This window comes from Lampetra fluviatilis, chromosome 9, assembly GCF_964198595.1.
Source record: "Lampetra fluviatilis chromosome 9, kcLamFluv1.1, whole genome shotgun sequence".
Lineage (NCBI taxonomy): Eukaryota > Metazoa > Chordata > Hyperoartia > Petromyzontiformes > Petromyzontidae > Lampetra > Lampetra fluviatilis.
Window position 1 is genome coordinate 10,636,394 of NC_136283.1, and position 26,745 is coordinate 10,663,138.

At 45.8% G+C, this 26,745-nt stretch overlaps 1 protein-coding gene across 1 annotated transcript in view; it reads right to left on the bottom strand.

The window, feature by feature from the left end:
* The window catches only part of TM9SF3 (transmembrane 9 superfamily member 3), a 64,428-nt gene extending 41,676 nt beyond the window's left edge, over positions 1-22,752 (bottom strand). The window contains exons 1-5 of the mRNA XM_078859761.1: positions 22,437-22,752; positions 15,173-15,368; positions 4,795-4,917; positions 3,735-3,895; positions 3,212-3,289 (exon numbers count right to left, since the gene is read on the bottom strand). Coding sequence (XP_078715887.1) covers positions 3,212-3,289; positions 3,735-3,895; positions 4,795-4,917; positions 15,173-15,368; positions 22,437-22,529 — 651 coding nt within the window. The 5' untranslated portion in view covers positions 22,530-22,752. The remainder of the gene's footprint in view (positions 1-3,211; positions 3,290-3,734; positions 3,896-4,794; positions 4,918-15,172; positions 15,369-22,436) is intronic.
* Between the last annotated feature and the right edge of the window lie 3,993 nt (positions 22,753-26,745).

Sequence of the window (26,745 nt, forward strand, 5' to 3'; positions counted from 1 at the left end):
ACAGTGATTAGAGATCACTCCCAAAAAATAACAGTGGTGCCTGGATAGGGCCGACACCTATTTCAGAACATTGAGCTGGAACAAATGGTAGCCAACTAAGGTGAAAGAGCTTAATATTTATGGTTGAAATCAGGTCATCAGAATTAAAATTATTACAAATTTTGTTCAACATCTCAACTACATTTGCTTTTGTACTGGATGTGTTATTTTTATTTATTTCCAGCTGAGGAACTGTTAAATATGTATTTATAGATCGAATCAGTTAACACTGAATACAGCCTTGGGGGAAATTTGCATCGTTACAATGCAGGTGCTGAAGCCGACGTGATAATACAAAAAAAAATCACCCCCACGGACAGCTTACGGAGTGCCATTTTGTGGTCAAGTCGAGAATGGATTTTGATGAGATACTGTAAGCAATTGTCTGGCATCTCTTTCGAGTTGAATCCCAATGAGACGTGATGCACCACACTGTCTACAGGGGATTACCGTGATGAATGACAACTTCACTCGGCCTTGACGCTGATAGCAACTGGGATTTAATTGGCGTAAATGTTATTTATTATACACGTAATAGCAAGGACTATTAGCATGAAATTATGTTGTCATTAAAATTGGAAAGGGCAATCTTATGAAATGTTATTTATTTCAAGTATAAAGGTTACCCTGTTCAAATGCGCATTAGGGTCACACTCATCTTCACCGGCAGACGTGATGGAGATAGCGGTGGAAATTACACATGTCTATGGCAGGGGACAGTCTCTCTTACGGAACTATTGATTTCTAGCCAAATGTAACGATTTTTATGGCTCAAATATAAATTATCAAGTCAACTCACTTGACCAGGATGTGAACTCACAACCTTATGATTATGGACGACGTGTTCGAACCACAGCACTACTCATTTGATTAATTCATCCACAATTCAAAAGGATTATTTAAAACCTTCTCGGAAGGCAACGCCAGCATACATTAAATGACAGGTCTGACTTCCAGCTCGCTCACTTGCTCGCTCCCTCTCATCCTAGAAAATGTCCGTTATAAAGTACTGCAAGGCATTTTTAAATCTGTATGATTAATCGTGTGTCAATGCAAATGTGTTGAATATGCAAGAGTGCAGAACAGAGTTGTATTAAGGGGTCAGCAGGTATTATCACAAGTATGTACAAGCCTAAGGGCTCCACACTGTGATAAGGGCTCTACGGAAGCAAAGGCAATAAAAATGTTTTATTTTTATTATTTCCATTCTACGTGACTTTACCGAAAGAACCAAGAAGATGAATCCCTGCAGTCACGAAAGCTTTAAATCAAAAGGCACACCAGTTTTCCCCTCTGGCAGCTAAAAGTTGCAGTCAAAACTGTGATTTTACTGCCGGATCTGTTAATTAAGGGAAAATATTCAATATACATAAATATACAGGGGTGCGGTGGTTCAGTTGTTAGCACACTACACGATGAACCCAGAAATGGCAGTTCAATGAATGGCCAGAACTCTGAAGATGTGTGAATTTTGACTTGTCATACCCCAACTGTGTTCAGCATTTACCACATCAAATCACAAACACTGAATTATAACAAAAACATACATTTCACAAGCGATAATTTTAGGAAACAGCCCTTCTTAAGAGTCGAAATGGTGCAGAGATTAACTTATTTTTGGAGATGATACTTAAAGCACAGTGGGATTTCCAACAAATAAATCTAACTAGTCTGAATAGTGGCCATTCACAAAAGTGTTAGCCTACTATATATGTTATTATGTTCATATGGCACTGTTAACTTGGCAGGATTAACGTGGTACGTTTTGATGAATGCTTGTGCACCATTGCCAAGACTACCCCTGAGATATCTTCACATGAAACCAAATTATAATGCTTTGCATAGAGCTCATCTTAGTTGACACAAAGCCAAGTAACAAGGCAAAGTCTACAAGAAGCATTATAGTAGCTATGATGGTTAAGATTAATGTGGATTGTCCAAGCTGTGTAAATTATGCAGTGAAAGCCTTGTGTGAGAATCGACCAAGGATATATTTTTTAAAAACTCTTCACTCAATGTGCGCTTCGCAACCTGAAATAAAACACTCTAATAAGCTATAAAGCAAAGGCACAAACCATGAAAAGAGGATCTTGGTCTCTATGGGCCAAGGTCGGGTCATTAAACAAAAGTACTCTGGCATATTTCCATTATGTTGCGTGCAAAATATATTGTCATCAATGTATACTACTTAAAACTACCAAAAAAACATGCGAGCCTCCAGTAGGTCAATGACATTCACAAACATGGAGAGGATTTAACCGCTGTGTCCTGTCGGTCTCTTAACCACCGCACCATGGAAGCAAAGGCACGGTGTGCTTGCATCACGTAATGCTTGGCATTCGTCTCAGCATATGCGCACATGTTTTCCAGCCGATAGGAATTCTTGTTGTCCGATGGGAATGCCACCCCCTTCCTAGCAAACTTCAGATTTAACACGTAGGCTTTCGTGACCAATATTATTCATAATCAACGTTTTTGGGTTTAGATCTCGTTATTTATAAATGTGTCATAACCCTCCACCACCCGACACGGCCAATCAGTAAAAAAGTGTCACGTTGACAAAAGACAAATAGTTCACTGCTTTAGCCCACCAGTTCTGGCGAATTGCCCGATGATGCTGGATGCAATTACCAGCGAAACGTCGTACTCAAATTGTAAATGTTGTGGTTTCATGCTTCAACACACCGGTGGGCTAAAGCAGTGAACTATTTGTCTTTTGTCAACGTGACACTTTTTTACTGATTGGCCGTGTCGGGTGGTGGAGGGTTATGACACATTTATAAATAACGCGATCTAAACCCAAAAACGTTGATTATGAATATTGGTCGCGAAAGCCTACGTATTAAACTGGGTAAATGTTTTGCAAGTGCTACATAATGAAGATGACCAATGTTAATAAAAAAAATACTCACTGTAGTAGTTGCATACCAGTCCTACATTGCACTCATGATCCCTAATAACAATTTAACCATAATGCAGTTGCAATGTTTCTTTCATAGCCAGGGCACATTTTCAACATTGTGAGTTTTGTGAACAAGAATAATAATAATAATGATGCTGTGCGCACACACACACATCCTCTAGGCCTGCACAGCCTTGTGGGTTTTGAACATGGTGCCGTGTGACTTCAGTAGCCGACACCTCCTGTGCCTGTGTTCTTAGAAAGCCGTACCCGATGTTGGAAGAAGGAAGGGTCCAGGTACTTATCAAATCGACTCTCAAATTTCACTTCAGATTTCTTCCATTTCACCTGGAAAATAAACACATGGTAAATGCACTTTTAGCAAGGGTATAACACACCAATGTAATTCAAATAGCATATAAAATGTTAAATGAAAAAATAACAGAACTCTAGTTATCTGTGGTCTGGTTATCTGGGGATTCAGATATCCGGGGTTGGTGGAACATGGATCGCTCTTACAGTTATCTTGGCAACTGCTCATTTGCAGTTACCCCATCGAACAGGAGTTATAGACGTGAGAACTCCAGCTACCCAGGGGGAAGGGCGATGATAAGTCAGATATTGCCAAACTTGCCATACCTGAAAATCTGGTTTAGCATTGTGTGGAACCTCAGGATTAAAACGAAGGAATTCAACAATGACTCTGTTACCTGACACCACTTACCGAACATTACGTGCATCACCGTTTTCCCAAAACACAGGAATAAAAACAGTGAACGCAGACTGAGCTTACGGAGTAAGATAGCGGGATCTTGGTGTTGGGCACCAGCTTGACCTTGGACTCGCTCGTCAAGTTCACATCCACTATCTTGTTGTCTTTGTAGCCAATTTCCAGCTTCTTGTACGTCCACAAGTACTGGCTCTCCGCGTTCTCGTCCGCCTCGCCGACGATGCCTGCACGCACAGGAGACGACGGGGGGGGGGGGCCGGCACAGTTACGCCCTGTGCAACCTGGCTGCCTACAAAGCCATCGCAAATCGCCCATTCACCAGAGGTCGCAATCGGGTACCCGATACCCGGCTACCCGTACCCGGCCGGGTACGGGTAGCCGTTTGCGACCCTGGTGCGGCCGGGTATGGGTACGGGTAGGCCGTGAGTCACTGGTGAGTAACCGTTTGTCACTCATTTCGGGTAGGGTACGGGTAGGATACGGCTACCTGTACCCGGCCGGGTACGGGTATCGGGTACCCATTTGCGACCCTGGTGCGGCCAGGTACGGGTAAGGAAGCAAAACCCGTTTGTGACCTCTGCCATTCACGTTCCTGGCCAAGGGTTAAATAGGTGGAACGAACGGAGGAGACTCTCACCATTTGGTGATTTTAAATGTAAAATGTCAGCAACACGGGCTTTTGGTCAGTTTTTTTTACTAAAATGTCTTTGATTTCTAATATGTCTACAGGGAACACAATGAAGCGGTGAGATAAATGCAAGAAAAGGCCAGCAGGCTTAGTCAAGAAGTCTTCGTGTACATATCCATGTATAGTAATGAACGTTGTCATGTATGTTGAACTTCTTTCGCACCATACATAGCCAACCGTGCTAATCAGAAGTGTCAGTATTCATCCTACATTGGTTCACAACTCCCATGAGCATCGTGCTAAAATCAATGACAATATCTGCCAAACAGTGATTGCATTTCTTCATTTATAGGCAATTAAAAAGTAAAAAAATACACAAATGAATGTGCACATTTAAACCATCGAGTTAAATTAAAGTTGTACAATTAAATCAAATAATTGAACACAAAATTCCACTGGTTGAATGCCTTACACAAACGCCATACATCCACTTACCCCAGATAGGAAGATCATCGATGTACATTTGGTACCAGTAGTGATTCTTCACAGCGTACACAAAGGATTTATGTTTCTCCTTGTCCAGTTCAATGCTGCAGTAGGTCGTTTGAAAAACATCCTCTGGAAGCAAAGGAAAGATAATGAAACATTTTATATATATAAACCTTAAAGTAGAAAATTTAATAATTCCTCACCAGCTATAAGATTAAGTGATGACAGGCAATCAATACAAAGGATGTCAGTACTGCATTATTATGCATACCACAATATCCATTGTTACACTGATGCAGTCCATCCCTAAAGAAGTACATGTACAGTAAACCCTTGCTAAGCGCGAGTTCTGTATACGGAAGTATTCCATATTCACAAGTTACAAAATGTTAATGTATACCAATTCCCTATTCGCCAGACTCCAGTATGCGCGAGAGTGCGTAGTGCCAGACCACCGCCACCGGCGAGGTGCGCGCGGAATTTTACATTTGAAACTATCTGCGGAGATTAGGCCACGCTCCCCCCCTCAGCTGCCCGCGTAGTCCTTGGTCTCGCCGCAATCCCGCTCTGAAACCGCCTCTCTTGTGCCTTTTTACTTTATACAGCAAAACCTCGATATTTTGGTATTTTATCATTCGTAATTGGGGATTAATCGACACGGCTGCGCTTTCGGCATGTATACAGTATTAGTAATTCGCCATGAGTCGAATTGCCGTACCGACTGGTCCAATTTCGGCGTACACGTGGAGCGACGGCGCATGCCACGATTAAAACGACGACTCTCCAGTGTTGCCGCTTGTGCGAAGTGGAGAAACCAAGTACTACGAAGGCACTTGCAAATGGCAACATCATCCCTCGCACTTTCCTGTTTTTCGCCAGCCAGCCCAGGCCTCCTGGCATACTGGAACTGGCTTCTCATTATTGCTGGGGACGTCGAATTGAATCCAGGCCCGTTTTTCCCTTGTGGCGGCTGCGGCAAGAACGTCGATGCAAATTCCATCCAATGAAACGGTTGTAAAGCTTGGTACCACAAACGCTGCACTACTTTAGCCTGCATCCCCAGTTCAAATTCCGGCTGCTTCTGCAAATATTGGTCATCATCCACTCCAACAACTCCACCTTGCACAACCACACTAGCACCGCCCCATCATCCATCGCAACCACCGTAACAACCACAACAAAACGTCCACAACAAAAACGACCAAAAAATCCTTCAACTAAACATCAATGGCATCAACAACAAATCTCTTGAACGCAACACCTTCTTACAACAAAACTCCATTAATATAGCCGCAATCCAAGAAAACAAAATTTAAACCCACTTCTCGCCTGCCGAACTTTCAAAATTAAACTTTCCTCCGTCGAGACCAACCAACAGCTGGTGGCGGTTTAGCTTTCCTCATCCATAACAACATTCAATTTGAAGAAATTAAAATCCCAATGCCTCCTTCTGATATCACCACAGAAGTCTTAAGTGTCCGTATCCAATCCCATCTAGGCCCACTCACTATAATCAACGTCTACATCCCACCGACCAGTTCTTGCCCTCGCAACTATCAGTTAAATATAAATCGACTTTAACCAAACGACTCAATTGTTCTTGGAGATTTCAAAGCCAACAACAAACGTATGCACTCTTCCCTTTCAGATGCACGTGGCAACCTCATTGCCGATATCTTGAACGGCTCCGCCTATGGGGTACTCAATGAAAAGAATCAAACCAGAGTTGTCATCTGGCCCTTCATCCTCACCAGATACCTCAATAGCGTCAGGAAACCTCCTTTCATCAATCGACTGGCAAGTCTTTACGGCCCTTGGATCCGACAACCTACCTATTGTGTTGACCCTCAATGCCGCCAAGCTTTCACAAACTCCTAAAAACCGCCTGTATTATAACTTTTAAAAAGCCAACTGGCCACTTTATACCCGAGAAGCATTATTCGCCGACAACATCAACCATATCCACATATGGGCACAACTGTGAAAAGATTTTCAGAAACATCGCGACTACCACCAAGCACACCATCCCGGCGGGTTGCTACAAGCAACACCTTCCCTGCCTCCCTAAAGAAGCCTCAACGCTAATAAACCAACAAGACACTATTAGTTTTGTTGGTTTATTACACAAATGCCAGCCTTCAATATTGAAATCACAAAGCTAATCAATCAAGCTAAAACAGAACGCTGGCACGAGTTTGCTGAATCTTTTGACCACCGCCAAAACTCATCAAAACTTTGGAAGACCAAAGCCTTAGACGGACACTCCAAACCACCACCCAATTGTGCAATCACTTTCAACAACAAATCCGTCAAACAACAATAACATCGCCAACAACTTAAAACTTTTTTCATCAGTCATCCCACACTTTTCCAATAAATCCACCAGTCAAAAAATCCATCAAATCAATTTAGCCATGAAGAGGTGAAACTAGCCATCAAAAAAGCCTAAAATCATTCCGCAATGGGCCCCGATGGCATAGCTATGCCCCACCTCAAACACCTCGGGCCCCCTTGGCATGAAGTTTCTCGCCTCCACCATTAACGCCTCACTCCCAGTGCAACCTCATTCCGGCCGTCTGGAAATCATCGACAATCATCCCACTTTCAAAACTCGGCAAAGACATAAATCAAGCAACATCCTACAGGCCGACTTTGCCCATCAATTAAGATTTTAGAGGCCCTCATCCTTCCTATCATCACCACCAACTTACTTCCATCATCTCACCAACATGGCTTTCGCCCTGCACACTCAACAACAACAGCTCTTCTCAACCTAACCACCCAATTTGCAAACAGTTCCAATGAGAAAAAGCCCCCATCCTTCACTAACGTCGCTTCCCTTGACCTTAAAAATGCTTTCGACACCGTTAACCACCTCTCACACATCGACATCATCCAGGGTTCGACGCTACCATCAAGTCTTGTTTGCTGGTTTACAAATTACTGAAGAGGCCGCCAATCGCGCACTCTCTTTCGTGATATTCAATCCTCATGACACATTCATGCAGGAGTACCACAAGGTTCCATAATATCCCCAGTGCTGTTCAACGCCTACCTCCACGATCTACGAACTCCTCCAAAAGGAATACAAGTATGCCGACGACACCACAGTTTACACTTCTAATCAAAATATACCCAAAATGGAAAACTCCAACTCCTATCTAAGTCGGCTCAGCACTTTCCTAGCCAATAGATCGCTTCAATTCTCAACATCCAAATCAAGTCACCCTTTTCACACCTGATCCTCATCAAGCCAACTTACATCCCAATGTCGTAATAAACAACCAAGTCCTCCCACTAGCAAAAACCCCAAAAATTCTAGGTGTAACCTTTGACACCATGTTCAGCTTCGCTCAACATGGCAAAAACGTCCATGCAAAAGCTAACAAAGGAAAAAACATCTTACGAGCTTTAGCCGGCACATCTTGGGGTCAACAAAAGGAGACTTTACTCCTAACCTACAAAGCCATTTGACGTCCGATTATCAATTATGCCAGCCCCATTTGGTGTCCAAACCTCTCCTCTACAGGTTACCAAAAGCTCCAAACTGCCCAAAACCAAGAACTTCGCCTAACCACAGGATGCCACCTCATGGCGCCCATTGACCATCTCCACCAAGAAACCAAAGTTTTTCCGATTCAAGAACACTACAAGCTTCTCACTGATCAATATCTGGCTTCATGCCACTCGACAACGCATCCTTGCCCAAAGCTACTCAAAGCCCCTGCACCTGCTAAGAAAATGAAATCCACCTTGCTTTCCTTCAGCTCTGCCAACGCGCAATCTACTTTAAACACTGTTCCACCAAATAAATTTTGAACCACTTGCACAGCGCTGCCACCATGCACTGCCTGAACGCCTACAAGCCCAATGTCGTGCTCGGGAGTTGGCCTCCACCCATAGCAGACAACGAAAAATCCCTGACCCGGGCATCTCGCACAAAACTCGCTCAACTCCGTTCAGGTTACTGCTCCATGCTAGCCGATTACCAAAATTGAATCGACCCAAACGCCCCAAACTGCTGCCCTTTGTGCCAAACAACGCCAGAAGATGTCTCCCATTTTCTCAGTTGCCCAAAACGTGGACCAAAAATGTAATCGATTTATCTCTGGCTTAACCCTTCCGAAGTGGCGACACACGCCACCTATAAACGGAAAGTGCGAGGAACACAACTAAAACAACGACTCAGTCGAGTGGCGGCACACATGGTGAGCGTGAGTGCAGACCTGTTGCTTTGGACTTTACCTTGTGAATGCACTGTGCAAGTAATAGAAAGGGACTGAAGTATAAATCCCTTAGTCTGCGAGACAAATCCAAAGTTTTGGATAGAATTGATGCAGGTGTGCATATGGTGTGTGAAGAGTTTGACGTAAAATCAAGCACCGTTTACGACATCAAGAAAGGCCAGGAGAAGATTAGGAAGCATGCCTTGGAGTTTAAGTGCATAATAAATGATGACGTCACCCTGCTGCTGCTCTATTTAAGAGCGGGAGCAAGAGGAGAGCCTCACCATTCTGGCAAATTGCCCGATGAAGCTGGATGAAATTACCAGCAAAACGTCGTACTCGCATTTTAAAATAATGTTGATTCACTCTTCAACACACCGGTGGGCTAAAGAAGTGAATTATTTTGTCCTTTGTAAACGTGACACATTTTTTACTGTTTGGCCGTGTCGGGTGGTGGAGAGTTACAACACATTTATAAATAACGCGATCTAACCCAAAAACCTTTATTATGAATAATATTGGTCGCGAAAGCCTACGTGTTAAACTAAGTGCATTAAGCCCCCCCCACCACAATCTCTGTCACTGACCACATGAAACCTACCACATCCTCATTCACCTCCAGTGCTGGTTACTGATGGTAAGTAGAACTTTTTTTGGAAACCAAATTTGGGGCAGGAGGCACTGGGGAGTACCATTGTACATAATCCAGAATATTGGATCATTCGGCAAGGCCAATCCTATATGTGTCGAATTAACAAGGGTTTACTGTACGTACATACGGTTGGACTCGTTTATACATTTTGGTAGAAACGTGTCGACTGTGAGGTCCATTAAAAAGACCACCGCGAATGCAATCAGGGAAAGTGTTGCTGCAAGTGCTCCCCAGAGTGATAAAATAACTGTGCGTTATCAAACACCTGCATCTCCCGATGAGTCATCCCCTCCTGGATTCCTCAGCACCATCAAATCATCATCAGCAAAATGTCATAAAAAAACATGTAGTTCTTTTTAATTAATTTATTGTAGTCATTGTTTTTTAATATTTACCATTTCCCCGCTATGTTCACTCGTACCAGGAACATACCCACATTTTCCCATTGGAACAAGGTTTCTGCATTCGCGAATTCTGCATTCGCGAGCGTTTTCCAGAACGTAGCCCTTGCGGATCGAGAGGGTTTTCTGTATAGTGGCTATTGTCTACATCACCCATTGAAAAGAGGTGATAATACACCTGGATTACAATTAATCAATGTCAAGTCAAAGTAACTCCTTGCTCAAATTTACATGTGGTGGCACTCAGCTCCAAGAGCAGCCCGAGGTCGATGTGTCAGGGACCAGTCCCATACGCAAAAAAACCACTCGAATTCCCATAGTGATACTCAATTTATCGACCTTGGATGGTCGGCTGGGTCAACACCCAACCAAGAGTTGAATCTGCCATCATTCCATCGCCACAGTGCTGTGGGACAGCACTAAATCATGAGCCCTCTCAATAATGTGCTTCCCATATTGAGCAATGCCTGGTGATAAATGCAATCCCAAGGCAATAATATTTCAGAACTGAAGAGCAATATCATAAACAACTGAACGCAGTGGTGATCATACCAGAGCTGCCGGTATGATGCATATTGGATACTATATTGTCCGTAATGAATAAAATGTGTGCATGCTTCTCTTAGCAAGCAGCAGGGAATTACGAATGGAGATAACCTGTGAGTTATTCTTTAACATCCTTCCCTGTTCACTTTCCAAATACATTACAATTGTGCTATCGGCAGCGTCATCAAATGAAAAACTTATATCCAGAGCTATTACGGAATGCAGTACAACATCACGCCACGTTGGAGTGGCCTCTGAAATACTTCTGAAGCATCTTCAATTGTCTTTTGTCCACACTCGGTAGTGCATCTTGCACATGCCCCCCGCTGCTCTGAGCCACCCAGCAGGCTATAGGGTAGACCTTTTATCGGTGATGTTAGTAGTCGCCAGTACGCAATCTACTCACATGGTAAGCCGTGTTCTAAAGTACCTCTGTTAACATTAACCCATGCTTTCCATGATTACACGTGGTGGCAACTGGGGTAAGACGGCACAAGGTTAAAACACAAAAACACACCAGGCGTTCCATTTCAGCCCGAGTAGTCTGCTCCGGAAAGTATCAGCGAGTACCTATAAAGGCTGGCAAAGGTACATGAAGAGGTAGACAAAACCATGTACACCCAGTTGGCTTTGTCTCTCCTGTGCTGATGTACACCACCCCACTGCACAATAGCTACCCATCTCAGGGAGAGCAGAAATAAGTGAGGCACAAGACATGTTCACATATGCACATGTGCCACTCAGTGGAAAAGGTAAGATAAAAAAAAATTAGGATGTTAAAATGTTCAGCAATGCAAACTGTTATTAAAAGACAGCTGCCAAACAAGCATCATCACCTTCGGACACGAAAATTCACTCTTAAAATTGCTCACCTGATACGCGGTGATTTTAAACATTGCATCAAACTAAAAGGAGATACTTTCTGAGACAGATTCGCTGACTGTGCAGAGCCGATCCACAACGTTTTCACCTGGGGTTATACTTGTACAGTAATAGCCCATTCCTGAAATGTGCGACGAATGTTGAAACCATGTAAATCAAAGCAATTTACAGGGTAGGTGGAGGCGGAGGCGACGGTACGATAAAGGATGGACACTGTCAGCGACGTAAGTATGGACTGATGCGTTGCAAATCAGGTCGTGGTGTTAATAAAATGACGATGTATTTGGGAATTAGTGTACCTAGATTTGCTTTATAAGAAAGAGCACTTGCCCAAATCCCGCAATTGCAAAAACCTACACGACACCATGTGGAGTTCAAATGTTACTCCACAGAAACTGCACTCATGACCATCCAGAACCACCTGACCAAACTCGGCCAAAGCACATCTCTCCTCAAGTCCTCATTCTCCTCGACCTCTCTCCCCGGCTTTTGACAATGTTGATGATCCCACTCTTTTCTCTACTCTCTCTAATCTGGGCATTTTCGGCACCACTTTATCCTGGCTCCGGATATATATCTATTCACGCTCATCTTCGGTCTCCTTCAATCACTCCTGTACCCCTCCTTCACCTGTCACAGCAGGTGTTCCCCAAGGCTCTGTCCTGGGGCCCCCCCCTTCTCTTTTCTCTCTACATCTCCCATCTCAAAAAACACTTATCTTCTCCTTTAACGTCTCCCACCACTTCTTCGCCGACATCCAAATATTCTTCTCTTTCTCTACTTTCACTCCGCACCTCTCTTCTCGCATTTCAGCCTGCCGAACAGCTCTCCAGTCTTGGATGTCACTTCACTTCCTTGCTATCAACCGCTCTAAAACCCAGGTTTTCTTTTTCCCAGCTGCTCTTTCCGCTCCACCCACCCCCAACCTTCCCACCCTTCTCACCCTTGTCCCCTCCTCTGCCCACAACCTTGGCGTCCTCTTTCTCCTCCTCTTCCCTCGCCTCTCACATCTCCGCCATCACCCGCACATGTCGTTTCCACCTTGTCAGTGTTAGCAAATTACACACTCTCCTCACTCAGTCCACCGCCAAAGTACTCACTAATCTTCCCTCGGGTTAGACTACTGTAACTCTCTAATACTCGGTCTCCCAGCAAATGCATTAATTCCACTACAACAGAACCAAAATGCATCTGCACGTTTCATTCACAACCTACCACACTGCTCCCGCCCCTCCGCCCTTCTTATAGAAATGCACTGGCTCCCCATTTACTACCGGTATCTATTCAAGCTCCTTGAACTGGTATTTAAATCTCTGCATGGCCTTGCTCCATCTTACCTCGCTCCCCTCGTCTCGTTTTATGTCCCCTCTCGCCAGCTCCGCTCTCAATCTCTCATACTCCTAATTGTTCCCCACTCTCCTTGTGCACAATCCCGTTTCAACTCCTTTTCCCTACTTGCCCCCTTGCACTGGAACAAACTTCCCCTCCATATTAAGAGAGCACGCTCCCCATCTAGTTTACGCTCCTCCCTCAAGACCCACATCTCTTTTCTCTGGCCCATCCCTCCCCTGCATCCAGAAGGCACCTCTGTAATTACAGTACCCACTAACCGCCCTCCCTATACCCCATCCATTTTCACCGTATCACTTTTAGTTACCCTAATTGTACCACTCATAACCATTGTAAAGAGCCTTGGATAAAAACACTATATAAATATAAGATAACTGTACTTTGAATGTAGTAAATTTATGCAAACAGCTTAAAAGCCAGGCTTACTTTCATGAGTCTGGGGATGACTTATGGATTTGAGATAGGGAAAATATGTACCACTACAATCGATGTATTGTGCTTGATCACCAAACTTGTCGAATGAGTTTTTTATACAATTGATTTCACTGTACTTGGTCAGGACACTTGGTGATGCATGATCCATTTTTCAAGGAAGCCCCAGATGCCTTTAGTTCCATCAAAAATCCAAGAGTATTTGTGCTCAAATGAGCATAAGGCAATCGTGCATGCTCATCTCCATCAACAGATGAGACAGTAGTAGGTTTAACTTCTTTCGCACCATACGTAGCCAACCGTGCTAATCGGAGATGCGGGAATGTGCCCTCACACCTTGTTATGCAAGAGACCAATCTCTCCATAGGAAAACAACTAACATTTCCCAGAGGTATTTATTTTCTTCACCCCATAGGGATGTTGGGTTGAGTTGATTTGAATTCCAGACCTTCCAACTGAGTTTTGTCTAACAAAGAGTAAAACAAACAGTGGCTACAGATAAATTATTATTTCGAGATTAACACACAACAGTCCGCTCTTGAGAATATCACCAAGTCTTTACGGCCCACTTCACAGGAGCAGGCACGCGCAGGGTAGCAACGCTTTGTGGGAATTATCTGCTGTGGCAACCCAAACCATGGATTTATTAAGTGTATCAGTGGCAGGCATGCTGCTCACAAGGCTACTACAACAACTTACATTTACTTTCTACCCTGTGCATATGGAGGTGAAAATTGAATTTCTACTATTAGGCTCAAAGCTATCAGAGGGGATGAGGAAAAGCCAATGCTTATTTTAATAGATAGGCACTTTTGGATGGTCTACAAATTTGCTTAGGAAAAGATATGTCTCTTGAAGCGAGGCATATTTCATTGAGTTCAATACAAAAAAATGTAGTACTGAGAGAATGTGGCCAGAAAGATTTGTTTGTTAGTCTATATTTTACTTTTATGGTTCTGTATCAACAAAATAGCTTTTTCTTTATTCCCAATTTGGACTCATTTCATGTGATGTTTGAATACTTGCCAGCAACGGTACTTTACACAAATAATTCCCAAAATAAAACTGCCAAATCACTCTTTATTGCCGATTTGGCCGTTCATCCAACAAAGTTGTCAGGAAAGCCATTTAACAAAGCACATGAATATGGGCCAGAGTGTGTAACGTTCTGCAGTGTGTTAGAAAAGATGGCAAACATCTTACAGTGTTCTCTGCAAGCAGGGTGGGTGGACCATGCATCTATCATCATGCATTGGGCTGTGCAGAAAGTCAATTTATATATATGGGTTCTCTCAAGGTACTCTGGATAAAGTAATCAGGCGGGTCAAAATTTAAACTGTTTTCCTATTCATCATCATTCGCTATGGTCAATACACTGCTGGATTGAGGCCTCCCCAAGCCATGAATATTGCTCACAATCCTGTGGCGTAGTAATCCACCTGAGCACCTGCACACGAGCAGGTATAATCGCTCCATCTCCTCGCTGGACGTTCACGTGGCCGAGTACCTCAAGCAAATGTGCAACGTACGTAGCCAACCGATAAGCACAGTTAGCTACGTACGATGGGAAAAAAATTCAACATAATATTAAGAATTTTCATCATTCCTTGTATCTAGTAAAGCTTTACTGCACTTCAAGATGTTTTCAGGAGGGTCCTGTATTGCAATGTTTGGCCAAGTACAGAATCGAGTATTTAGCATATGGGAGGAAACTAGAGTACCTGGAGAAAACACGTAAACACTCAAAGCTCCACCAAGAGTGATTCACAAACAGTTTTACTTTACTGCCATCCCCTGGCCAAGTGGGGTTGAATTGACTGGTTATGTTGCATTGATGCTATTGTTACTACATTGCGGTGGCCCGTTTGTGACAACCAAGGCAAGTGATCGCTCACCTTTGAACTTGATGTCGAGACCACTGAACTCGAGCTCCGTGCCCTGCAGGGCCTCTCCGAGTGTTTCATGGTAGTGGCTTATGCTCTTCTTGTTGCCGACGCAGAACGGCAGGGAGAAGTACTTGTAGGTCTCCTGCCGGTTGTGGTACGGCCCCACGGTGTTCATCCACAGCACCACCTCATCGCCATCCTTGTACTGCAAAGTGAGCGGCACAGGGCAGGACACGTGAGCGAAGACTAGAGGCAAACCAACTGCTCCCAAACCAGCTCGCATACAAAGAAAAAAGCATCTTGTCACTGCTGTTGATATGACAGCTTCTTGCCATTGGTTCCTTCCCTGATACATTCTGTAAGTGTTTTACTGTTGAGACCTACCCTCCAGGTTCAACTTTTACAGGATCCCACCATGTGGTTTCAGGTCTTTCCTTTGCAGAAAGTGAACACGTCATTCGAGGTCCACTTACAATCTCACCATCAGACTTCTCTTGGAAGCCAACCTCTGCGTGTTGACTCAAATGCCTCTCTCAGTAACCTGGCCTGCTCCATTCTGTAAGTTTCCCATCTACTATAACCTCTTCTTGATTACACCAGATACTGTATACCATGTTCAAGTTTGAACTTACAAGTTGCTTTCTGTCTCATACAAAAAAAATGTATAAGAGAGCATTTATGTACAGAAGTAGACACGAAGCAGTTTGTATAGTTAGATTGATGAGCTTTGAGTCAAGTCCCCCAGACCGTGCATTTAGATGTTAATTACTCCCGTTCCTGAATACCAATATTGACATACGTCTCAATGGTTTATACACAAATATACAACAAAGTTCTCTATAGTGGAGGTGGCACACAAAGGCCTGTAGCTTCAAAACAAAATCTCTCTGGTAGCCACATTCCACCTCCAATTGTCAGTCACATTAAACCTCCAACCACATTCCAACTGGTTCACACAGATTACTCCCAGCCCTCTTGACTTTTCTTCTTCTGCTCGTTTTTTTGCTTGCATTTTAAAAAAAATGACTGTCATTGTGCCACAGGCAACCAGACTAGCGGTGAAGCATTCCCCCCATCACACACCCCTTCAGCAGCAGAACCACATGTTACATGGCAGAGCCACCTGGTAATGATGGCACAAGCCTTCGTCTGATGTCCTTCAAAAGTCTATTCTAAACACAACCTCCAAACTCCCGTTTTTGCAGCAGTACAAATGAGTGATTCTCTTTGTGCCTAATCGGTCAAACAAGCATACATATCTTGCAGTAAAGTGACTAAACAAAGTACACCATTCAAGCCATAGATGATGCAAACCAAAGCATCTTCTACTCAAACCAGCATGAGACAAGTTAAGTCTTGAGCCAGTGGTGAAATTCCACATTCCTATGGTGGAAACCAGTGTCTTTGTAGGACAACAAATGCTGACTTCCCATTAAGTGATCCTTAAGGGATAATTGACCAAACTGTAGCCCACCTGGGATGCAACCTTCAAATGAAAGTGAAGGCAAGGTGAATAACTTTGGATAATCCTAAGATTCAGCTGTGGCCGGATATAATAGAATTCAAAATTACTCTCGGGTGGGAATCTGGGACTCAAACCAAGGACCTCAACAGTGCTGGCTCATTTGTCATTACCATGACAGGGCAGGTCCAATTACCGAATGAGCCACTTCTTAAAATGTTACTGAACATATACAGCAAATTCTGAAATTCATGTTCTCATCACTGAAATGGTGAAACGTTTGGTCTTTGTTAGAGAAAGCTCCCTCCAGCATTTGGCATATCTACGGCATGCCAAAAGACACCAGCATTATATACAAGTGATGACTGCAAGTGCTTTAAAATTAAAACATGCTCATTTTTCCCTCAATTGTCATCAACATCGTATTGTTGCTGGGGGTATGCCAACAACAGACCCGCCCTCCATTAAGCAACATCTTAACAAAATCGACTAAATAAAAATTTACACAACACAGTAGGTCCTACTCTTGCAAATACAGCCACAGGATCTTTAACATCAAATTGAAAGCGGATGGTGGGCATTGACAATGCCGTAGAGCGTAACCACATGATTTGACCCAATAAAACTATTTCACTTGGCACTGACGGTTAAAGCACCGATCACGAGGTTATCCAATATCTCATGAATATGCAGCCAAGATCTGCCATATTCTATTCTGAACTTCTTCGTCGATTACTTTATCTCGCTGTGACATTCCTACTATCCATCATGAGCAATGCTCCAGAATTCTTTATTTGCCAAGGTAAAGCAGCATATCTGCAAACCTGCACTTTTAATAACTCACTTGTAACAATTTTTTTTACTGCATTACTAAAAATTGACAAAATGTTTCAGATTCCAGGTGCATGAGGAAGGGAGGCACCTTTCATGCTTTGTCGAGGTATCCTAGGATGAGTAAAATTTTGAAAATAATGCTGCCACAAATCTTCAGGTTGGCATGACTACAATTAGCAGTGACCACCCAAGAGGTCTGTTCAGTCAAATTATGAGCAACCACCCTTTCTAGCTCATGACCATTCTAAAATGCATTAATTATTCTGGGAGTCAAATTCCTTCATTGAAGCGTTCCATGTTCGTATTTGTAAATATTTTTAATGTTATGAAAGGTAAATATGCTTGCCCTCAAACAATACATTTTCAGAAGCTGAAACGTGCTGCATGTGGTTATATACCACCGTGTGGCACTGTGGCAGAACGTTAAATCCACAATTGGAAGGTCTTGAGGTCAAATCCCCGGTGGTGTGGGGTTGACCAAGCCAATAATCCAATCGATGGTCAAATAAAATGTTCACCACTTGGTGAAAGTCAAGTGTTTGTCCTCTCGAGACACCGACTCCTACCAGGGTCTCCATAGCACAATATTAATTTTCAGAACTGGCTCTGGACCATCAATGGAAATGAGCACCACCCCATGCTCATTAATGCAGGGAGACACTTTAACTTCTGGTCAAATGTGCCCAACAGAGTTCCAGTGCATTGCAGTGTCTGGAAAGATTAAAAAAAACTACCAGCGACAGAAATGTCTGCATGTAATACTCAGGATTCAACCGATGGAATTTGGGAACGGCTCCAAGTTGCCAATTCACTAAATGCACTTTCAGGATTAAAGGTTAGAGCATGGAGAGTGGTGGGAAATGACATTGGCTTGTACATATGTTAAAAACGCCCGGGACTAAGGATTGTGTCCAAACACCTGTGAGCAGCTACCCAAGGCAGTGCTGCATTTGTACATTCTCCACTATGGCATTGAAAAATGCCAATTTTCATGATAGGGGTTCATCTCTTATAGGGGGTCAATTTCTTATAGGAAGGTCACACTTTTGGCTTTGCACGAAGTGATATTCATTATATTGAGCATGGGGCAGACGATGGACTGAGTTGGTCCCAACTGGGAGTTGAACTTACAGCCTTCTGATTGTGAGCAGAGCCCTTGAGCTGCAATGCAAGTTGGCAAGTGATTTCTTGTAAGAGAATTAAAAAATCTAAAACAATTATGCCGAACATGTGTGCAACACTGATGCATATAAAACAGAAAGCAGTTCTATCTAGCCCCAAGAAAAGCAAACAACGCACACGGAGATCAATTACACAGTCTATTTACAGAGGCCTGCTAAGCCTGAAAGATTACACCTCACCATGTTACAAAAGAAGCGCAATTCATATATTCGCGGGCATGCGTCATTCATTAAAAAAAGAGACTTGAAAATGCTTAACACACGCAAGCATTCATCAGTGTTTCAGTATGTATACCTATCCACTCAATATTTTATCACGGTGACATTAACAGTTTGGGAGGTAAAGTTTGGCAGGTGGCACTCGACCCACGATCAGAAGGTTGCATATCAAAGCGTTGATGGTGGTCAACTATTTAAATCGACCTGAGACAGTCCATAAAATAGAACCCAGTTTGTGGGAAAATCCACAGGACTGAGAATGCAGAATTTCCACCACTAGTACCACCAGCTGGTAACAAAGTTGAGTACTACCCAACACTTGCACAGGAAGACAATGGCGTCTAAAAAGATCTTGACATACACACCCACTTACGGAATTGTGCAATGGTCTGAGATCCCTTAATCGGAAACTAAATATGTGCGAGTTGGCGTGCACACTGCTCGTCTCATTTGTGACACATCGTTGCCTACCCACATTAGCTCCCGGCTTGCCATTATGTGAATGGCTGGCCCATGTTGGCGAAAGTCGGCTTGCATTTCCATGAGAAGCACTGTTACCTTGTGGTGATGACAGGAGATTTTTGTGCATAAACACTACGAAGTAATTATAGGGCGAGTCAGTCTTGAACAGTGAAAACTGAACGAGGGATGTATGCGTGGCTCGACTCTTTTACTTCTGTACCCGAATAGATTGTTTCCCATTCCAAATTACTCACACAGGCACCCATCAAACTGCCCAGATAACCTTGGTCTTGCTTGTACAACTGTGGTTCAATCATTAACAATCCCACACCACTGCTCCAAACTTGGCGTGGTTACGACAGGTGTGCTGAGCAAAAAAACTGAAACACTAAGAGCAAACCCAAAAAAACCTCTATTATGGAGCAATGAGCTGCCAGAAACCAGACTCCTCGTGACCAAGCGTACAAATTGCACCCAATGTCACAATCGTTAGTGTTACTCAAGCTGGTGACAAGTGTTAATATTCACATGGGCAGCCTGAACTATCCGTTTAAGAGTATTTGGCTCCTGCTATAAATGTCCACGTGATAAGCCACTTTAATTGCGCTATCATTTATGGCTAGGTCGCTTCTAAAAGAGCTATATATATATCTCAATGGGCCTTACGTGGGAAAATAAAAATAGCATAGTTTTTTTTTATAGTTTTAAAGAATGTGTGGCATGTATCAATGGTTTTCAACGACAAGCCCAAACTTCAACCAATGGTCGTTGCCAGCCAATATGTACACACAATGACTCGAAGCAAATTACTGCAACTTACAAGTGCGACAAAAGGACTTCATAAGACCAATGTCCTTACTCCATTTTGCAAGGGAGGAGCCATGATCTATTTGCAGTCCAGTAACCACGACATTTTTTTTTATTACAAGCTGTATACATCGGATGCCATACAGGCAACATTAAAAATAGTACAATTTAGTTTTGCTAAACACCCCCATTTTTTTACCAAGTGGGAACTCAAAAGGAGATAAGGATAGTCTCTATTGCAAGTGACCTAAATAAGCAAAATGCCAACGCCATAACATTTTAAACGAAGTATAACAATGTAGTAAATATAAATTATAGTAAATATACTCGAGAAAAAAACACCTATTCGCACTCTCAGCACACACACGCTTACACGACACACGTACAAATAAGCCCCAAATCTTTCTTTTATTAATAAAATGGAGATCTGTATAATAGTAGTCACTTGAGTAATAATTCCTGCAAAACTTGCAGTTTCATCCCATTAAGCAATGCATGCCGATACACAAACACAGCCCAAACACAAATGTGAATTCGCATAAATAATTTATGCATTTATATATTGAACATTATTGCACTGCCCACACTGTACAGTAACGTGAGTGCGCACAGGAACCTCCCTCTAACCCCAAGGCGAGCGATGTGGGCCAGCGTCTATAAATGTAGGGCAGGGCCAAGCTGAAAGCACACCAAGCCACATGACCTGTGCTTTGTTACACGTTTCAGTCGGGAGTTGAAAGGAGTGGTCGTTCGAACAGCACCCGCCACGGGCGTTCTACTACAGGACGAGTTTGCAGGGATTTCACTCTCGTGCCTGAGACTGCTTGGCAATGCACAGACCACCAGGTCCGGTTCACACAGGTTCTCTCTCTCTAACACACACACAATCAGTATTAGTGTACAAATGCTGACGATTAACTATCGCACATGCAATACATATCCTGTGACAAGACTTCACCGATGCTGGTAATTCTAATCAAACGTGCCATATGGATTTTGTATGTACTGAATTGCTGAAATTTAAATACAGTACATTCTAAGCACACACGTGCACTGCATGCAGACGATTGCACAGGCGTGTACGTTACACACATGCAGCACTGTATGCACACAAAGTTTTATGAATTTGATTCGCGGTCAGGTATACAAGTGCGATGTCTGAACCAGCCCTCGACTAACCCCTCACCAACACCACAACCCGCTTGTGACAACGTGGAGTTCTCTATGGCGGATCGCACACCTGTACCTGCTGCACACGTGCACGGACGAGCTAAGAGTACACAGCAAACTCGTCTCCCCCCAAGCCTCCCCTCCACCAATAACTCGAATGAAAGTTAACGTGGGAATGTTCCTCTTCTCCATTGGTGGCCCTGCGCCCTTGGGTGTACACACATTCCACGTTCCTATGACGGTGTCTAATCTTCCCAAAGGACATCCGCTGTTGACTGTGTTGCCACTGTTATTTACTTTATCGACATGGTAAGGTTCATGAGCCGAGTGGATGCACTTTGACAGACAAAAATCCACGCGCCCGGTTGGATAGTTAACCAAATGAGAGAGGGAATAAACAGAGCCACACGAGCAAAGAGGTGAGAAGGGGACAATGAGACACGCACAGGGAAAATCACACAGCACCAGGGGGAGTGAGTGACACAGGAAGCAAGAGGGGGGGGGACAATGGCAGAGAGACACGTGGAGGAGATACGGGGACACGGCTCGGGGCGAGGAGAGTAGTACATGTCGCAGGGAGACACGAGACACAGGCGGGTGTAGTCAGGCGGGTAGAGACGACACAAGTTAAAAAAGATAGAACGCAGTTGAAACAAAAGCATACAGATATAAGAACAACGCGAGAAGGTCCGAGCCAGTGAAGACAGTCCGTCGGAGACACGGCGACGCACGGAGACAAGCACAACGAGACACATTGCTTCAGATCCAGGGGGATTCAGGAGAATCGGTCGACGAGAAAGACATCGACACACCGAGAGAGGACGCCAGGGCCTGGTGACACAGTGAAAGTGAGAGGGAGCTCGCATTGAGACGCGTACGCGCTGTCGTAAATGTGACACGATGAGAGAGACAGAGAGACACGACGAGACACACAGAGGGCCGAGATGAGAGACACAGAGAGAGAGCCATGGCGAGACACTCCCCACGAGCTGCAAGCTGCCGTCTGCGAGAGACGGGGCCACTCTCACTACCCCCCCGTCACACAGAAGAGTGCCCCACGCTGCACCCCCCCTCCTCCTCAACCACCCTCTCTCGCCCCCCTGGCCCCCCATCTCGCCCCCCTGGCCCCCCATCTCGCCTCGTGGTCGTGCTCGTCCGCCTCTCCGAGGCCGCACAGCAGCGGCAGCAGCAGCAGCGCCAGCACCGGCGCGAGGGGGGGCGACGTCCTCATGGCGCGGTCCTCGCGGGCGTCAACGATTGCAAGGGGCGGCTACTCTCACTCTCACGCCTAGCGAAGCGGGTAGTATACCGCTCGTATCGCTACTAGCTGCTGTTGCTGCTGTAATTACTATCGCCGTGGACGCTGTTCTCTGTTGCTAAATCGCTGCTCCGCCCGCGTCCTCGCTCCCGCTCGCTGCTGCATCCGCAATATGGCGGCGGCGCGGCCACGTCACCCCCCGCCCCCACTCTCGTCCCCCCCCGCCCCCACCCTCGTCCCCCCCCGCCCCCACCCTCGTCCCCCCCCGCCCCCACCCTCGTCCCCCCCCGCCCCCACCCTCGTCCCCCCCCGCCCCCACCCTCGTCCCCCCCCGCCCCCACCCTCGTCCCCCCCCGCCCCCACCCTCGTCCCCCCCCGCCCCCACCCTCGTCCCCCCCCGCCCCCACCCTCGTCCCCCCCGCCCCCACCCTCGTCCCCCCGCCCCCACCCTCGTCCCCCCCGCCCCCACCCTCGTCCCCCCCGCCCCCACCCTCGTCCCCCCCGCCCCCACCCTCGTCCCCCCCGCCCCCACCCTCGTCCCTCCCGCCCCCACCCTCGTCCCCCCCCGCTCCCACCCTCGTCTCCCCCGCCCCCACCCTCGTCACCCCCCGCCCCCTCCCTCGTCCCCCCCGCCCCCACACTCGTCACCCCCCGCCCCCACCCTCGTCACCCCCCGCCCTCACGACTCCCCGCCCCCCCCACCACGCCCGCTGAGCCCAGAGACGCCATGTTGGTAAGGGGTGGGGGTGCAGCTGCCCCGATCATTACAATGGGGGGGCGGGGGGGGGTGTCGGAGGGGAAACTGAAAATGTGCACTAATAGCTTCGTTGCCTTGAAGGGAGAACACAAAAAAACTAATATTTTGGCGACGTTTCGGACAATGGCCCTTCAATGCACCATCAGGGGGTAACACCCATTAAACTGACCCATTACCCGAAACGTCCCCTCTCGCTTCCTGTGTATGGTCACGGCGTTATGGACGAACGTGTTGTGTGTCTTGTTGGTTGTTGCGCTTTAGCGCCGCTCTGCCCACCAAATGCACTGTACACAACGTGCAGAGGCGTCGTGGTGGGTGACGTCACGCGGCCCCTCCCCCCTACCCAACATGGCGGCGCGGCGTCCGCGGTGCAGCACGTGACCCGCGGCTCGCACCCCCGTGAGGAGCGATTGGGCCTCGACGTCACCACGTGACGCGCCAGGGTGATGGTGGGGGGGGTATGGCTCGCCCAATCGCGTGAGTGCGCGTGCGACTCGAGGTGACGGTCACGTGCAGCGAAACGAACCAATCGGGGCGGGGCTGGCGGTATTTGAGGCCCGAGTCGGAATGTTGTCCTCGGCGTCAGCCAATCAACGCGGGCCAAGCGTCGTGCGTGCCTTGACGACGCGAGCGATCCGGGTAATCGACACGGAGAATAGAATGGTAACGATTCGTTGCCCCCCCCCCCATTCATTCCCCTTCCGCTCCCTCTCTCGATTCCGCACTCTGCTTTTGAATCGATTTGTGTAACGATTCCATTTCATTGCCCGTGATCGGATTGATGGTTGTTGGGTCGGGTCGTGTTGCGGCTCTCCCGATGTATTGCCATGCATGGCTTTAATGGACCAGCTCCGGTTTGACAGCAGAGGTCTCACTCCCCTGAGTCAGCCGGGCGGTGTTCATGTTTTTAGTCGGCTGTGTGGAAGTGAACCTGGTGTCAGTCGCTCCGCACGAAGCATCGAGGGCTTCACGGCCACGGCCATGCCATCCCTTCTCAATGCTTTTGACACGTGGACCCCTCCTCCCATCCCCATCTAATGGAACATCTTCGCCGGTTTGAAACATTTAGGCTGGCATGCCCGAGATCCATCCTGGGTTTAATACGTTCCATTCATTGGCTACCACATTCAGATAAGCCCCTCCCCCCCTCAACTTGTATTTAAGAACTTGTATCTTGGAATTTTTGCCTCACTTGATACAGTAAATCTAGCTGTGACGGTCCCACCTGATGACGGAGACTTGTGTTGCCTCCGAAACGTCGTGATTTATTATTTTATTTATATTATTACTTTTATAAATTGTATTGTTTTACCTACGTGACTTTACCGAAAAAACCTAAGAGTATGAATCCTTGCAGTCACGAAAGCTTCAAATCTAGAATTTGTGCGAGCTCACAAATTCTTGAAAGATCTGGACGCAGTCCCATCGGTGAGTTCCCGGCAGGCAATGCTGCGGGCCGGAGGAGAAGAGATGGACTCTAGATTTGAAGCTTTCGTGACTGCAAGGATTCATACTCTTATTTTTTTTCGGTAAAGTCACGTCATCTGGCCAGCGTGGAAGGATAGGCCAAATACCCTCCAGTGAGCCTCTCGTGAGCTCTCTCATTCGAGTCTGTTCCGCCAGCAATGGCGAGAACAAAACGTTGCAGGGGCTGCACCTTGACGTGTTCGATTCGTATCCCGGGAAACTGTTGCGATTACGAAATCGTTCCAAGCGCACTCTTTAATTGAGCGGATTCTGAGCGATGCCACGGGGTGGCTAGAGCTATTATTATATTAAGAGCCAGCAGGCTCACCTTGTTCGCTAAAGGGCTCATTGTAAGCGCATTTAAGTGGGCAAGAGCGAAACAACGCACAGCCAGCAAATGGACACGTCAAAACTTTTGGCAGATTTGGCTTGAAACGAACACTGAAAATAACCACACGCGATGTGAACGTCGCAACTTTCAATGCCCCCCCCCCCCCCCCCGTGTGCATGGGGAAGCCTCTTGCGCTGTTGACACCTGGGGAGTGCATAAGAAACGAACACAACGCTGACATTCCCATCGCATGCGCCAGTGATCCCGTGTATACGGTAGACGACTGGATTGCACATCACAGGCCTCGAGCACAAAGCTGTCGACAAGTTCATCCAGTTTCTGCGAGTTGGATGCGGAGTGGGACCGGGCCAAGGGTGGCACAGTCGGGTTTTTTACAATCGGGTTTAATTGTCTTTTATATTAAACCCGATCATCTGAGATTGGGAGAAATCCGGTTTAACTGGTTCTAAAAAAGAAAACCCGATGCCTGCCGCTGGAAAAATCGGGTTTTTTCCACCCATGACCGGGTCACATTTGAGTGACTTTGCTTTACTTTTCCTATACTTTGCACTCCTGTCATGGATGTTGTATTGTTGTTGTAACTTTCTGACCCGCCCCTACTGGACATGTGTGACAAAGAGCTTAGTAGCTCTTCAGATTCCCCCAATCTACTGATTCTGATTTGCAAAGTCTAGGGACAGGGCGATGTATGGGCAAATACAACACACTTGCAGAACCTGAGCCTCGTGTGTCTCCAGGAAGTTGTTGTATACTGGCGTTATAACAATGTAACGTGTCCTTTTGAAGGTCCACTGTCCGAAACGTTGCCTTTTTTTAAAAAGGCCTCAGTGTAACTCATGAATGCGAGTTATTTTTCACGCAATATTAACGGCTATGAGCCAACCACATACCTGTCAACCCATACGGTTCATCTTGTACCGGGGAGTTTAGTTTTTAGGTCCATATAAATACAGGCAACAACATTTTTTAAATATATTTGTGTGTTTCTCCCTTGTGATGGGGCTCTGTAGGATGAACGTTGCTATTTATAAGGGCACGGGGTGACCAATAAGGTCTGAATTGGTCTATAATAAGGTAGATACTGACAAGGGGTTGATAGGTATGCAACCATCCCAATGCTGAAATCTCTGCAAACTCGCCTTTTGCCCGTCCAAGGACGGGTGTATTTCAGTAAATCTGAAACTTGCAAGAGAAAAGCAGACCGGGACGTGATATTCATTGCATCAATTCGTGTGCAATTTGTAAGGGCGCGGTGACACAGACCTATTTCATTTAAAGGTCATTATCCCTTGTTCATCATGACGAGGTGAGGGTTGTAAGTTGACGCCGAGGAGGGGGGAGGAGGCGCCTTCCCCCCCCCCCCCCCCATGTGTAGTGACGTCACCCGCTAATTAATATTAAGTGGGTTGGAGGGGGGTGTCCATTTGGAAGACGTCACCTGCTCATGATTATTGTGGGGGGCTGTTCGATGTGGAGTGACGTCACACGCGGGACACACAGACATTCTTTCAGTTTCATGTATTAGGTAGAGCCCTGTGAGCCATTCGGCTCTTGAATCTGGTGCAACCGCAACAAACAAAAAACATGAACAAGAAAACATCTTAAAGTGACTA